The sequence below is a fragment of the Rhamphochromis longiceps genome, linkage group LG8 (assembly GCF_057381845.1).
Source record: "Rhamphochromis longiceps isolate RC_006_pf linkage group LG8, R_longiceps_female_GT1.1, whole genome shotgun sequence".
NCBI classification, from domain to species: Eukaryota; Metazoa; Chordata; class Actinopteri; order Cichliformes; family Cichlidae; genus Rhamphochromis; species Rhamphochromis longiceps.
In genome coordinates, this window is record NC_140564.1 from 15847958 (window position 1) to 15865141 (window position 17184).

The following is a 17184-nucleotide window of genomic DNA, read 5'->3' on the forward strand; positions in this document are numbered from 1 at the left end:
CTACCTATGATAAGTTCCTGGGTCAGCGATATTCCACGTCACCTCTTGCCCAAAAAACCCCACATGATTGCCGTCCTCTGTCCATAGTCCAGCAGAACCATCAACTGATGCTGTCAGGACAAACAGTCTGTCAAACACTTCAAGGACTTCCACACATATCAAAGCCCTTTTGTGAGCCCTCCAAGATTGCAGCAGCAGTGGAGGTTGTTCACAAGTTGCCTGTATGAAGAAAAATATGTCAAGTATATGGGGATATGAGGTGCAGTGCACCAGGTGCAATCTTATTCCCAGCACACCTCAGGTTGGATGTCCACTGCAAAGGAAGAAATGTCCCAAATCTGAAGTGAGCCTGTTGTGTCACCTGAGACCAGAAAGGTGTTTTTAGACTGATCTGAGTTCAGGCTAAGCACACGCTCACCTGGCTGCTCTGGAGCGTAGAAATGACCTGGAGGGAAAAAACACAGAAAAAATAGACTTGTGCTCATAAACTCATCCAAGCATAAAGTACTAAGTACAATCTAAAAGAAATTTTCTTGTAACAATAGGCTTGGATATATCTTTATAGGCAGTTAAAAAGTCTGCTGGTTCACTCAAAAGTGCATGCAAGCAAATCTATTTATATTCTGCTTTTGTACCATTTTCAAGAATTCTTTCTTCACTTCAATAACAAAAGTACTTCTGAGACAAACTGCAAACTCTTCAACAGATTTTAGTTGTCACCTGCATTCCTCTTATGTCATGATTTCAAATCCCCCTCTCTGCTGGAAGCATGCACAGACACATAGATACATATATAAATCTATACAGACATACAGTTCACTCAAATGCACTCATGCAAGCCTGTACCCATATGCAGTGGTTACAGTGCATGAATCCCACACCACTAAACACAGATGGGATCTGGAAAGAGACATAGTTGTGGGCTGCCAGGAATGGTACCGGCTGGCAGCCAAGTCGACAGTTCAGCCTAACTGTCACTGCTTGCAAGGGCTGTTTGTAAATCCTTCTTATGGGAGGAGGAGAATTAGAAGTGACGGATGATTAAGAGTTTTTATCTTAGATTAATGTTTTCTACTGCAGCATCTTTTTTTTTTAAAGGACCTCACATCAATCTCTTCTTTAAGCTTTTTCTTGTGCATCCCACTCACCATAACTGTGATTGTCATCAGTGATGCTCCAAAAGCACAGCCAACCAACCACCCTGGGATGACACTAGGACACCCTTGTTTCTTAATTGTTTCCTGCCAGCTCGATGCTGAAGGAACAAGATGCTATCCACGGGGAGAGCTGACCTGGACGCACACAAGCAGAAAGAAAACCACAATCATGAATATGTCACTATCAGCTAAGGATGCAAGATACTTGACTTCATTTATTCATCATTTAATTAACTGTCAGGAAAATTTATGAGAAATTAGTTTGATTATGTCTTCGTTACTTTAATTACTTATTCTTTTATACCTTTATCATTCATGCATGATGATAAAAGGAATACCTTTTTTGAGTTCTGACATTTTACATCTATTTGATATTTCAATAATAATCTGCATGTTATTTAAACATTTGTTAATCTAAGCTTTTATTGTGTGTTATCGTCAATAAAGACTGCAGAGAGCCAAAGATAAATAATTTTTTACCACGCCAGCAACAAAATTTGATCTGGGATATAAGAAACACGATGTAAATTAGTAGATAAATCATTAGTAAACTGATCCATGCTGATTTGTTTTGTGTCAAAACCTGCAAGTCATACACATCAAGTTTAATAGTAAACCCTCACTGACTGCAAGACAGCACTCGGAGCTGCATCTCCTTACCGTGCCTGCGTCCCTCTCTGCAGGTGGAGCATCGGTCCTTGTGTCTCCATGCTCCAGATCACTACCTCTCCATCATAACTGGCTGTAGCAACAACGCTCAGAGCGGAGCACTGACACACAGCCAAGATGTCTGATTTGTGGACACCGCTGGACTTCCAGGACATGTCTGCTCTCACCTTCAAGTCCTTCAGTGCACGAGTAAAAGAAAAATAAAGCACAGCTTAGTGCACAAGCATTTTGGTTGAAATGATGATAACTATATACCTATATACCTCATTTATAAACACAGTTTATAAATGAGGTGAAATAACCTGTCTCTTCTGTAGAAGCTCTACTTACTTCCCCAGGTTGCTCATAAAAAAGTGTACCATGTTGCAGTAGACTTTTTTAAACAAATTATGGCTGTGTGAAGAATTTGAACTTACCAGGGGCGTATATAACGTATGCATATATATAAGTGCAATTTACTGATTTGTGATTGCCCCTCTAGGTTTTGGAAATGAAAAAAATATATAACGAAACAGACAAGCTAAGTTCTGCTTAAGCGAGGGACTTTACAGTGAGAAACATTATGTAACTGGGCAGAGGAAAGGAAAAAAGCAGCATTAAGAATCTGCTGCAGAAGCATAAATACTCAGTGCTACTACTGTTCGCTTTAACAGATGACTCCAGCCACAGAGCAGATGGCAGCTGAAGGTTGAAAGGTAAAATGTAACACAAGAATTTGAAGCTTGAGAATAATGTGCAAATGCAGACTGTTATATATTTATACACTGAGACCTGTGCAGCAGCATGCATAGCTGTAGGTGGATGTGGGTTTGTATTTATGCGCTGAAAAGACTTTAGAGACTTTCTTCACTACTGACAGGAAAACACAAGACTTCTGAATTATTATACTGAATATGATGGGACAAGTTAGTGTTACTATTGGAGGAAATATTTTCTGAGCCTAATTTGGACCACAGTCTTCTTAAGGCCAAGTTGTTGTTGGCATTCTTAAAAAAAACACTTAAATGTTTTCTGAGTCTGTACTAGATTAGTCACTATGGTGACAGCTGTTTGTGTAGGACTCATCACGCTGCTTTAAACATCTGGGAAAGAACTTGTAGCAAGAAAAAAAAATATGTCAAGGCTAAAACTCTGTGAGACTAATTTTATAGCATCTTAATGTATCTGAGCTTCTTGGGTGGACTGCATTACCCAGAATCCCCTGTCAATCAAAAGTTTATGTAATGCATTTAATACTTTGTTATGTTGTTCTTTCTTGACCCACAGCTAATGAATTTTTTTCACTGCCTTTCCAATCTGAGAACCAGCAGCTACTGTCAGATGACTAAGAGTGTGGAGATGAAGGTCAGTGTTACAAATGCAGGTAAATTTAAAAAGCAAATATAAAAGTTAATCATTATCAAGTTACAGCAAAATAGTTCTGAGAACACATTTTAGCGTGTCTTTTGCTGCCTATGGAGGTTCTCAGTCATCCAGATCACAGTAGTTTTGAGAGCTTGAAAAGCCCTCACGTGCTTCAACTATTTTTCTTTTGTCCCTAGCTGGCGGTCGGCAGGGAAGGTCGTCCACCAAGCCAATACGTCGCTGTGGGTGCCGCAGGGTTCTCATCTTTGTCAGCGATGCACTTCCAAGACTTGCGATCTGGCCTTGACCTTTTCTTGCTTGAGGATTAGACGTCATTGTTGAAGATCGTCTTCAGTTTGCTTGATCCAAGTCTTCTTGGGAGCGTCATGCTTGATTCCCTAGTGTGTGGCCAAACCATTGCAGTCGTCGCTTCTGGATCAGCTCTTCCATCTAGGGCTGATGGTGACATTGACTACGCATTGTGCTGTTGCTGAGACGGTCACGGGGGGACACCCGGATAATCTGATGCAAACAGCGCACGTGGAAGACCTCAAGCTTGTTGAGGTCATGCTTGAGGATGACCCAGGTCTCGGATCCATAGAGAAGAATGGGCAATACTAGTGCGCGGTACAGTTGAATTTTGGTGATGAGGGTGACGTTTGTCTTACGTGCTTCATCTACCACACCTTACCTATGTTTCTATATATTCATACAAGCAGCATAAGATATAGGACATTCTGCCTTCTTCTTTCAAACTCTCAGTGCTTGTTGTTCTTTACAGGACTGTTTATCTGCACCTAACCAATGCCTGATCAAACCTGATTGGTCAATACTGCAAGCCACAACAGAAAAGTTCCAGTAGCTCACATTCTGCTGTTTGCCTACAAATTCAGCGTGTTCCTGTGACGATTAGACATTACTGCTTTTGGAAAACTTACAGTTATCCCTGTCAAAACCACAGGCCAGCTGGTTTCTTGCTGTGTTGAATATACACGTTACATATAAGTTACGTTGAATATAATAATTTTAGGTGCATTTGTGAATGCTTGTCTCTCTTTGCCGTTTGCCTTGTGATTGATTGGTGACCTGTCCAAGGTGTACCTGGCCTCTCTCATCCTATGACACCTGAGATAGGCTCTTTGACCCTGAAACAGTAAAGAAAATGGATGGATGGATGGATGGATGGGTGTTGACTGTATAAATGGCATCCATGGAGCTTTTTTTTAGATAAAAGACAGAGCCGAAAAGGATAGTAAAACCCAGAGTACCAAGTCAATCTTAATTTTAGGATATTTTAGGATGGAAAGATAAACTATAATCCTCCCTGAAAATACGTTTTCTTTCTTCTCTGCAAAACTAGAGCGGGAAGAAAAACATTGTTTTCCAGCCTGGTGTTCAGTAACCCTTAAAACTGTATTTATGTGTGGATTATAACTTTAACGCACCCTTGAGTTTACCTTGTCTCCTGCAATGCTGTACTGAGTGATGCACTGGTTCCACCCCACAGCCAGTAAATGGTTGTCATGGAGGCAGGTCAACCCAGTGACTTCAGAGTTGGTGACGGGCTCCAGCTTGTGTAAGTTTAGGCCATTTAGTAGATTCCACACCTGCTTGGGGAGTGGCCAACACTCTGATTTAAGTATTTTACACATTGATGCATTACAGCCAAATTTCTTTCTCTATATAATAATAAGTAATAAGATGTATTGAACCTTAATAGTGCCATTACGAGCTCCCGTGATTAGTCTTCTGTGAGAGGAGTCCAGTGCCATAGAGGAGAGCACCTCTTCTCCATGAGCATTTAAAATGTAAAGCCGCCTCCTTCCTGTCTCTACATCCCACAGAAAGACTGATGAGTCAGCATGTCCAGTCACCACCTGCCTCAGGGTGGGGTTGTACAAGGCGCAGGAGAGGTATGGACCCTGTTTAAATTCTGTCCTGAATTCCTCATCAGTCAACCAACCACCTCCTCCTCTTCTCTTTTCTGACAGATTGAGCACTGCCAGGTAATCTTTGCAGGCCACCACTAAATGAGGTTGCATCTCATCAGGAAGAGGAGGGCTAAGCAACAGGAAGGGGAAATTTCCATGTTCTGGGATGCGACCTGGTTGCAGACAGGGAAACTGCAGACGGAGAACTTTCAAACACTGATGGGTAGAAATGTCCCAAACTCTCAGTTCCTGGCAAAAGAAGACAAATGCATCATCATTAATTCGAACATAAACAAGCTCTACTAGCATATATTCACATAAAATATACAATTATGTATGCATTTATGGTAAATCCTAATTCACTCACAGCATCTCTAGAGTAGCTGAAGATCTGCCCGACATGTTGGTAAATTGCAACATCTAGTACCGTGGTGTGGTGACCCGGCAGTGTAGCCACAGGACTTGAAGTCACATATTGTGACCACAGTCTGACTTTTCGGTCAGAGCCTCCTGTAACCATCAACTGTAGGGACGCGTTGTAGTCGAAACACTTGGCTCCCTGACATGAGGCAAAAGCATTAATATCGTATAGTATACAGAAGATGGTGTTTTATGCAGGTGAAAATATAAATGAAGTGGTGGTAAATGCTTCTTTCCTTTCAAAGATACATGACTGAGATTTTTGTTTTACAATGTTCAGACAGTTATTTGGAGAGTAAACCTTGGGTTTCAAAAAAACAAACAAAAAACAAACAAACCCATTGTGAGTGACAGGAAGCATCACCACCCAGTTTTACTCCTTTCACAGCAGCCGGTGACACTGTCTGTTTCTGCATACTGCTGTGTTTGCTCTTCTAGATAAAACTGGCCAGTTATAACAGCATTTACTACACTGTAACACTGTCACACTAGGACATTTAATACTATATAAAACTCTTTCTCTCTTAAACAGAGTTTATTTTCACATGTCAACCTGCCCTCGTAGGTCTGTGTCACCCAGTCCCCAGTGCTGTGACACACAGGTCTGACTGACATTGATCCAGATCAGAAGTGGATAACTATGAAAATCACAACAAAGTCTAAAAGCCACAACATGAGAAGTTGATTTGAAGTCAGTGATGTTACCAGATCTTATAAATAAAACAATTCAACTAAAATGTAGAAGGCAAAGGGGAGGATAAGAACACATTTGATTTAATTTCTTCAGGTAAAATAAATGTATTCAAAATAAAACAGGTAATGTTAATGAGCTTATCTCCTGACATCAACGGAGTTGACCCTGGCTTGGCTCACTCTAGCATGTAGAGGCCACATTAAAATGAAAGCTATAGCAACTGTTTTCACTGCAGATGACATATTACATGTTCAGTACTACAATAATTATGAAATATTATAAATAAATAATGCTCACAAAAGTGGTCCAACCTGGTGCTGGAAAAATGTATTTTTGAAGTGGCCAATGAGTGTATTATCAATCAAACTGACCTTGTTACCTTGTTAATTACCTGGTTAAATTTCCAAATGTAAGGCTCCTGCTTCAATGACACATTCATAAAGACCACAGATGTGGTGTTACTTTCTGACGATGTCATGATGACATTGGCACTGGGTTCAAACATTACTCTGGTAATTGGTTCCTGGTGGATGCTGGGGATGTGTTGATAGGACACCATGTCGCTGTGTTCACCAAGATCCTGTGAGGAACGAGGGTGAAACAAGAAAAAACAGTGAGTCCAAATGATGTTTAAGGAAAAGTTGTAGTGTAAGCAGCAACACTTCAAAGCTTCTTGCTTCCATGCTTCTGTAACAGAATTCAGTAAATAGAGGAGGGAAAACCTACTTGGAAAAAGATCCTTTGTGGACCTTTGTCTCTCTTTGATGGTTTCTTAAAAAGTCCCTTGGATGAGTTTAGGAACCACATCAGGTGGACTCCTCCTTTTTCATCCCCCAGTAGCAGCAGAGGAGGCTGTTCTAGACTCTTGGAGTGAAAACCCTTTAGATTGAAGTGATGCATTTAGTGCTTTCCAAATGGAGACATCCAGCTAAAACAGTAACATCTCACACAAACAGTTGTCCTACCTGCACATCATACCAGTAACACAGACAGGTCGGCACACTGCGAAACCCTGGGAGCAATTATAGGACAAAGAGTTAACAATATTTCCGGGCTTCACGTGGTTTAGTTGGTTTTTGTTAGGAATAAAAGTACCATATAAGTGAATTTCCTCCAACAAACAGTTTGAAGAAATAGTAACAAAGCGCAAGTCCCTGCAGTCAGTTGCTATGGCAATCTTGTGGACGTTGCCCATGTACACCGCATCGGTGGTCCAACCCCTGAATCTCCTTGTGTTTGCCACTTCCTCTGTTGGGTCTCCAGCAAGCTGGTTTAAATAGAAAAACGTGAGTGAGTGTGCTGTAATTCCACGTGGATATTAAAGTAGCAACATGATGTCACTCACCCCTAAAGTTTTGAGGGTGTGTAGGCTGCTGTTCCAGGCGGTGATCTGACCCCCCTTACTGACGCTAATATAGCGGAGTGGAGGAGGATGGGAAAGAGCAACCACACGAACTGTTGGCTCCCGCTGCAGAGCAATAAGTATGAGACAAGTGTAATCAATTAGAGAAAGGTTACAGGAGGAAAAAAGTAATGGTTGTCAAAAATAACATATAACTCAGAGCAGAAAAATTAAGATGCTTCATCTTTCATCTATTAAAGTAATGGAACACTTTATTCATTATAATTTATAGGAGCAGCTGAGTGCACTCTTTTATACTTACATTGGTTAGATTTAACAGACCCTGATGAACCCTAGAGTTATTAAAAAGGTTTGGCAAACTGCCCTGCTTAACTCCTGCAGGGTGAAATCCAAAAGTAGTGAATGATACTATAATAATATATGAGAATATCTTCACAGGCCAGGTGAAAATAATTAAAATAATGAGTTCCAAGGTCTGTTTAGCTTCTTTAGCCATTTAGTGCAGCACAGTTAGCCTGTAACCATTATGGCTGAGGCAAGAAAGTCATCACAAATCATGTGTTTCACTACTGTAACCAGTCAAAATGTCTCAAAGGCTACATTCACACTGCAGGTCTTAAAGCTCAATTCCCATTTTTTGATCAAATCCGATTTTTTTGTCTGCTTGTTCACACTACAAATAAAATGTGACAGCAAACGCGCTCTAGTGTGAACCCACTGTTAGGGTCCCTGGGTCGTTGACCCAGTGTTTTGTGTTTTTGGTTCTTTGATTTTGTTATTTCATTATATTCTAGCTTTGCTTTATGGGTTTTAGGATCATTCTTAGTTTAGGTTCTCTGGGTGGGGTTGGTTAGAGTTTTAGTGTTCTGGTTTTCTGTCTGTGTTCCATAGTTGCTGTCTTCCCTGTCTGCTGTATCCCCACATCCAGTCAGTGTTTGTGTCTGCCCTGGTCCCACGTCTCTGTTCCCTCTGTAGTGCCTGCATGTGAGTCTGTGTTATGTGTTTCCTGTTTTACTTTGAAGGTCTCTGTCTTATCTCAGTGTGTTCAGATTACGCTTCTTTGGTCTCGTCAGTTCTGATTTGTCCCAGCTGTGTTTCCCTCCTGTTACTCATTCCCTGATTGCTCCCTCTGTGTATTTAAGCCCTGTGTTTCTCTGTGTCTGTGTCGTGATCTACCGTTTATTTTGCTGTGTGTTTTGCCAGTCCACCGGTGTTAGTTTATTTTCAGTTTTTCCCAGTTATGTTATGTTTGCGTTCAGCATTAAAGCTGTTTTGGTTTAAGTTTGTCTCTGGAGTCTGCATCTTGGGTCCTATTCCTGTTTGCACACAGCCGTCACCTAACAGAAGATCGCGACCAGAACATGGACCCTGCAGACTCCTTTTTCTCAGAGTTCAACGGCGAGATGGAGCGGCTGGTGAGCCTGCTCGACCGCATCGCCCAGTCCCCGGATTTAAGGACCATGGCAGTGGGGCTGAGCGCGGTGGAGGCCTTCATTCGGCATAATCCCCGACTTAGCCAGTTTGCTAAGGACACTGATTTGGGGAACACCATAACTGCCTGGAGAGAGCAAGTCAGGGCTAGTGAGCTTGCTCTCTCTCTCACTACATTTTCCCCACCGCTGCCGCAGGGCAACGCACACTCTGCCTCATCGCCACTGCAGGCTTCCTCCCCTTCCTCACGCCAGCCGGGACCTTGTTCGCCTGTCCGTTCGCCTGCCTTTTTTCTGGCAGCTGTGTGGTCGGAGGATGAGGAGGAGGTCTCCGTTTCTCCACCGGTTCCTGTTCCCTCGTCTAAAAGGAAGCGACGCCACCGTCACTCCTCTCTTCGGTCATCCGTTCAGCCTCACGCCTCGTCAGCTGGAGGACCCGAGGAGCCCGTTCAGCCTCACGCCACGTCAGCTGGAGGGCCCGGGGAGCCCGTTCAGCCTCACGCCACGTCAGCTGGAGGGCCCGGGGAGCCCGTTCAGCCTCACGCCACGTCAGCTGGAGGGCCCGGGGAGCCCGTTCAGCCTCACGCCACGTCAGCTGGAGGGCCCGGGGAGCCCGTTCAGCCTCACGCCACGTCAGCTGGAGGGCCCGGGGAGCCCGTTCAGCCTCACGCCACGTCAGCTGGAGGGCCCGGGGAGCCCGTTCAGCCTCACGCCACGTCAGCTGGAGGGTCCGAGGGGCCCGTTCAGCCACCTGTCTCCGCTGGAGGGTCCGAGGGGCCCGTTCAGCCACCTGTCTCCGCTGGAGGGTCCGAGGGGCCCGTTCAGCCACCTGTCTCCGCTGGAGGGTCCGAGGGGCCCGTTCAGCCGTCTCTTCCTGCTGGAGGGTCCGAGGAACCGCTTCAGCCACCTGTCTTCGCTGGAGGGTCCGAGGAATCGCTTCAGCCGTCTCTTCCTGCTGGAGGATCCGAGGGGCCCGTTCAGCCTCTTGCCTCGTCAGCTGGGGGTCCGGGAGGACCCAGCCAGCACGTCCCAGTGTCTGCTGATGGTTCTGGCGAGGCCGTTCAGCCACCACCGGCTCCACCGCCTGGTCCGGCCCCCGAGTCTGCAGTTCCACCTGGTCCGGCCCCCGAGTCTGCAGCTCCGCCTGATCGGACCTCGGCCTCTGCAGCTCCGCCTGATCGGACCTCGGCCTCTGCAGCTCCGCCTGATCGGACCTCGGCCTCTGCAGCTCCGCCTGGTCCGGCCTCCAAGTGTTCAGCTTCGTCTGCTCCTGAGGTCTCCATGCTGTCTGTTCCTGCACGTCTTGTCCGGCCTGCACGTCCTGCACGTCTTGTCCGGCCTGCACGTCCTGCACGTCTTGTCCGGCCTGCACGTCCTGCACGTCTTGTCCGGCCTGCACGTCCTGCACGTCTTGTCCGGCCTGCACGTCCTGCACGTCCTGTCCGGCCGATGACTGGACGTCATTGCCGTCATGGACGGCCCCCTGAACTACGTCGCCGCCGGTGCCTCCCTCCCGCCCGGCCGGCCTCCTGACCTGCTCCGCCGCCGGTGCCTCCCTCCCGCCCGGCCGGCCTCCTGACCTGCTCCGCCGCCGGTGCCTCCCTCCCGCCCGGCCGGCCTCCTGACCTGCTCCGCCGCCGGTGCCTCCCGCCCGGTCGGCCTCCTGACCTGCTCCGTCGCCGCCGGTGTCTCCTGCCTGCCCGGCCCCCTGAACTGTTTTCTGGGCTCTTGGGCCGTCAGCCTCCGGGCCGCCCCCCTGAACTGCCCGGGTTTGGACTATTGTGCTGTCAGCCTCCGGGCCGGCCCCCTGAACTTTTTGTGAACTGTTTTTCCTGGCCGCCTGCGCCTGTCGTGAGCCTGTTTTTTGTTCTGTTGCTTTCCGGGCTCCAGTGTTTGCACTTTTTTTTGTTTCTGGCTCAATGTGTTTCATTTGTTTTGTGCCCTCCGTCCTGTTTTCCCCCACCGCCCACCCTGGTTGGGTTGCTTTTTTTTGTTTTTGGTGTTCTGGTTTGGGCTGTCTGGAAGCCAGCCCTTAAGGGGGGGGGGGGGGTACTGTTAGGGTCCCTGGGTCGTTGACCCAGTGTTTTGTGTTTTTGGTTCTTTGATTTTGTTATTTCATTATATTCTAGCTTTGCTTTATGGGTTTTAGGATCATTCTTAGTTTAGGTTCTCTGGGTGGGGTTGGTTAGAGTTTTAGTGTTCTGGTTTTCTGTCTGTGTTCCATAGTTGCTGTCTTCCCTGTCTGCTGTATCCCCACATCCAGTCAGTGTTTGTGTCTGCCCTGGTCCCACGTCTCTGTTCCCTCTGTAGTGCCTGCATGTGAGTCTGTGTTATGTGTTTCCTGTTTTACTTTGAAGGTCTCTGTCTTATCTCAGTGTGTTCAGATTACGCTTCTTTGGTCTCGTCAGTTCTGATTTGTCCCAGCTGTGTTTCCCTCCTGTTACTCATTCCCTGATTGCTCCCTCTGTGTATTTAAGCCCTGTGTTTCTCTGTGTCTGTGTCGTGATCTACCGTTTATTTTGCTGTGTGTTTTGCCAGTCCACCGGTGTTAGTTTATTTTCAGTTTTTCCCAGTTATGTTATGTTTGCGTTCAGCATTAAAGCTGTTTTGGTTTAAGTTTGTCTCTGGAGTCTGCATCTTGGGTCCTATTCCTGTTTGCACACAGCCGTCACCTAACACCCACAAAGCGGCCCGCATGCGCAAAAGAAGGCGTCACACACAACGTGCTCTGTTTAGACCCAGACCAAACAATATTGTTTGACTGATGGCCCTTAATATAAAGACTTGTTTCAGACTTTACTTTTCCCAATTTTGCTTTAAGTTATAAAGTTATTTTGTTATTTACAAATGGCCTAATAATTATCCTTATTGCGGTTTTAGAGAGGAGCGGTGCTTCAAAGTATAGTTGCAGATTTCTGTCAGAATCTGCAGATTATACAGTACAAATAAAATGTTCACGTTTCTCCAACGTTGTCGTCCCAACAGTTTCACTAACATCTACGTTTGCAATGTCTTCTCCGGCGCTGATAATAACAAGACATCTGTCTTGTGTCGGTGACGTAAAAGACGGATTTAATGCGACATGACCGTTCAAACAGCAGTGGCTTTCTAAAACATCAGATATGTATCAGATTCAGTACCACATACGAAAGTGACCCAGATCACTTTTAAAAATATCGGATTTGTGCTTTTCACACTGTCATACCATGATCGGATATGGGTCGCATAGGGTCAAAAAAGTCAGATTTGATGTACTTTCGCCTGCAGTGTGAACGTAGCCAAAGAGAGCCCTAAGACACAATTTTTGGCCACAGAAGAACTCTTTAAGCTAGGCTAACAAGCTAAATAACCTATAAAAAATATGACCACCTAATACTTTTCTCTGAAGTCAGGTAATAAATTAATACAGTCCAACATTATTATATTCTCTTACCTTTGTTGGTCATCTTCCATGAACAATGGCTCTGTCTTTTTTCATTGCTAACTCTATAGTTGCTAACTTTATCTTTGTGCCATTGTTATTTTTACTAGAGACTGTTAGCTTAGCTGAAATGAAGAAAAAGTTTACACAGTTGTCAAGGGACATAAAACCTTTTTTAAAAAAACAAAAAAAACCCCAACAAGCTTTAAATAGACAAAGGCTTTGTAGTGCTGCAGTGTTGATTTTTTTTATTTATATGCGTGATAATCTTTATATTGAAAGTAGTAATTTAATTCATCAAATAAATTTTGCCTAAACTAGTTAAACTAGCTTAAAGTAAGTAAAAGTGACTTGCTGTATTGGATTTTCTTGTAAAGAAGCTTGTATATTCATCTCCTACAAATACACAGCATGCCAAAATATTTTGATACATTTTCTACTTTATTTACATGAAAGTATAAACAACCTATTAGAAAGCATCAAACGTTTAGGAAATAAATATAGCATTAACATTAGAAAAAGTAGCCTATATTAATAATAGTAGTATATTTGGTATCATATCTATTAATGTATATGTGTATGCCGCTTTTAAATTACATTTTCAAAAATAAATCTTTTAAAAAAAATCTTACTTCTAATTAATTGAAAAATGTTTTCAAAAGAGACTTTTATTGAGTGCTTATTGTTTATTGATTTCCATAAATCAATTTCCCATTTGAATTATTTATTGATCATATAAATATTTTTGTAAAATTTTTTTTCTTTTCTTTTAAAATATCTGATAGTGATAGATAATTTGAATGTCTAAATATACAACAACAATTTACAATTTAAGTAAGTTGTCATTGATTTTAATATATTTATACTGTACAAATCATTTATTAATGGTTAATTCCATTTCCTCTGTATTTCTTTTTACTGGGTAGTAAAATATAAATGTTCCATTTTGTAATATACCATTAAACTCTTAAAAAGTGATTACATATTGTTTTAAGTTTTATGTCCTTTTCCAAATACTAACTTGGAGTCACTGACCATTTACTCTCTATAACTGTTTCTCCTTTAGAGATACAAAATACTCTAATCCATTTGAGTTTCTTTTCCCCAAGTTTGTTTAAGTCATATTATAATGTTGTTCATTTTAGTATTTGGATAGCAATTTTGCTTTGAGACAGTTTTTTTTTCTGCTGCACTCAGCTTTTGGGAGGTTTTTGAAACTTGAATTCTCTAAATGTTAATTTTGACTAGGTAGTTGCCTAATTCTGGTAAGTAATTTAAAAAAAACTGTCTAAAAATCAGACCATCTGACCACGATGCACCAGAGTTACCTTGTTATGAGAGCAGTGTCTAATCTGAGGCTGGGCCTCCAGCAGAGCAGCTGTGGGATTGGAGGCCCGCTGTCGCTCAGTGTACTCCAAAAGCAAGTAGGAACACAGCTGCTGCCATTTTATTTGTCCAGTGCAGCTGATATCTACCTAGACATGAAGAATGTAAGAGTCAAGTCAGCAATACACCACTGTTGTCTTTTAATAGGACAGTCACTTCAAACCAGTAATAGACTGACAGGATGCTGTTTTATAAACTTTTTTTTAAATCGTGGATTACAATATAACCCGCATCCAGTTTTGTCAAGACTTATAAAAAAACTTTATTACTTTTTACCTCATAAAAGAATCTCTTGCACCACGTGTCCTCAATATTTGGGCCGATGACAGACTTCAGAACATCCCAAAACTCCTCAAACGTCAATCCACGTTCTTCACTTGTACCTCTATTGCTTCCCTTCAGCTTGTGTTCCTGTGTCTCAAGTCCAGCCTTTGAACAGGTAAAAGCATTTCTCAGAAGCTGTAGGTGCTCTGGGCTCAGTTTCTCTGCAGGACTGACACCGCAGGCCGGATCACTGCAGAAAGCAGCACATCAATGATCAGTGAAACGAAAGAGCAGAAGTAGAATAAAATGTGGAGGACATTGCCAATAAGGCAGCACCCCAGCTTAACTGAGCATAAAAACATGATCATTTCTTAAGCATTAAAGAACTGTTAAGTTCAGTGTCTAACCCCTATTTTATTTTTTATTTCTGATTCTTTATTGAAGCCATTACATCACTGACAGCTAGTAAAAAGCTCACTGCAGAATGAGTGCAGCACTCCCATGTGGTAGTTTTGATATAACACACTTTTTTTTTCAAATAAAGGGAATACGTAATGAAAGAATATGTAAAGTTAGGGGGATGTGTTTTTAAGAAAAGCGCTCCCTGCCACCAGCACCTCCGGTGTGGGCCTGTTGCTAAGGGAAACTAACAATAAGTCACATGTCTTACCATTGTGAGGTATTTTCCTGGTCCATTGGGGCATGCATGAGTGGTCCTTTACATCATACACATTACTTACAATCAGCAAATGGAACAATAAAATAATTAAGTAATAAAGAAGCTGTTGTCTCTGAGTTTAAACTGTGTGGAGTGGATGGAAGAGAAATGAATGGAGAAATGTGTGAATTTAAGAAGTTATTTGAACGTTTGATACCAGTGTTCAGCTTCTATTGACTTTTCATGAATTGTTTAAGGTGGAAAAATGGAATGAAGTACAAATAATGAAAGTTAAAATGTTTTTTTTTTTTTTTTTTTTTTTTTAGCTTATTAGAAAATATAGGACAGAATCAGATATAAGAATGTGTTAGCAGGCACTACTATCCAGAGGTGACAAAAATCCATATCAATGTGCAAAGTTTATAAAACAGATTTTCTACATAAAGCAATCCCTAATTAAAAATAATATTTTATGTTTGCCAAGACCAAACAAGGGGAAAAAAACTTACCAAAACCTGCTGTGTGGCACCTCTTTCTCATAAAGTGTCCACAAATTTTTTTTGTTTCTAAAAGTATCCATAGTGATAGCCCGATTCTACCTTTATCACAGTCTGAACTCCTCCTTAAACTCTTCTTTTATGGTGAGCATGAAAAAAGAAATGAAGAGAGAAGCCAAGACTTCTGTATAAATGAGTTGAGTCGACTCCGCGATCCTGGCTGTGCCTTGAGCCTAACCATGCACAGCCGTTGTTTCTGTCCACTCCTCTCGCTTTTCATGCAGTCCTCAAACAAAGCCTGTTGTCTTCAGACAGGGAAGGAATGTCCACATCCACAGAAGCTATCGGTCGCAAATGTTTGACCACACCGACAAAAGATAGTCAACACATCTCTGAAGAGACTGCCAAGGAGACCTGAGAATTTCCAAAGTCTATTTGGGGCAACAGAGCCACAAACCCCACAGACCTCTGTGGGTTAATCATTTAAAGAAGCAAAGTTATTCACCACCAAGAAAAGGCTGAGCTTTCTGAGCTTTATCAAGAATCTATGTATATGGGATATAGTTTCTACCATAAGTAGGACTGTCCAGAAATCCTAGATATTAAATCAGGAACATCTATATTCAAAATTAAGAGAGGGTAAAAGCGAAAAGTCATGATATGGTGGCATATTTTCAGCTATTCTTATCGTTCTTCAACTGATGTAGTTTAATCATTGCCAGGCAACCAGCAGCAGTTCTCTTCCTTATAATGAGCTATCAAAAGTGCTGTCTTACTATGTTTAATGAATATACTCAAGTCCCAGTGTTTCACAGTCTGCTGAGCAAGTCCTTGAACTTGATCTCCTTTTAGGCTTGCAATGTCATTTAAAGCAACCTTCTTTTATCCATCTGATAAAAGAGTCAATAACAGTCAAGAAGTCAATAATAATGAATAAGCTCAAACTGACCCACTGAGTGTTTTATAATGCACGTAAAAAGTAAAAATAAAAAGGGACAAGTGGAAATGATAACACATATGTTAATAATTATATTATTAAGTACCCCCACTTTGGTTTTGGTGTGTCCAGAATGAATAACCTGCACAGGCAGAAACTGTTAGAGGAAACATTATGTATATGTATTATATATATTTTAAAATATGATATACTGTTAGTAGACATTATTAAAAACTACCCAGAACTACTCATCCATTGTCTCTCACTCATCCTGTCAGGGAGACTGGAGCTTAACACATTCACACCAATTTAAGAATCACCAATTAACCCAACCCCACTAACTGCATACCTGCATAACTACCACCTGGACGCTCCGAAACTTTCAGTTGTACGCCTTGTAGTTCCTTTATCTACAAGGCTTAAACAACAAGATGTTCACACACACACACACACACACACACACACACACACACACACACACACACACACACACACACACACACACACACACACACACACGTAAGATTCTGAAACTAACACAAACATCGACATGGAGAATTAACTACAAACTTGTAAATAGCAATTTAGACCTCAAAAACACAAATATGGTAGTTAAAGCCATAATTTGAAAAAAAAAAACAACCGATGGACTGACCTATGAAAACTACTCACGTATTCACACGTTTGATCCCGATTTTTTTTCAGTTAGGTTAAAATCCATAAATGCATGAAAATTCGTGTCCAATAGACATTTCGTGACTATTTCAGGGACTGCTGAGAGACCAGGTCGTGCATCCGGGTACTGCCACCAGATGGAGCCAACCACGGTTGCAATGATGATCTTGGCTATAAGAGCTGGATTTTTTTATTTTATTTTATTTTTTAAAAGACACTTGCGAAACGTTTTTAAAGATTTATTTTTTAAGTTATTATCCGTTTCTTTTTCAGGAATGTGAATACACTTTTGTAGCCTATGAAACAACTATTTCCCAGTGAACCGTTTTCCAGCTGCG

The 17184-nt window shown here is 42.4% G+C and overlaps 1 protein-coding gene across 1 annotated transcript; it reads right to left on the reverse strand.

Moving 5' to 3' along the window:
• On the reverse strand, positions 1-15641 carry LOC146663315 (cilia- and flagella-associated protein 337). The gene is given in 16 exon segments (XM_085416003.1): positions 1-219; positions 297-445; positions 1149-1197; positions 1199-1292; positions 1818-2002; positions 4628-4777; positions 4883-5350; positions 5469-5660; positions 6607-6795; positions 6942-7094; positions 7181-7227; positions 7311-7482; positions 7561-7683; positions 13758-13904; positions 14092-14329; positions 15247-15641. Coding segments are annotated over 16 exon segments (2646 nt in total). The 5' UTR covers positions 15318-15641.
• Between the last annotated feature and the right edge of the window lie 1543 nt (positions 15642-17184).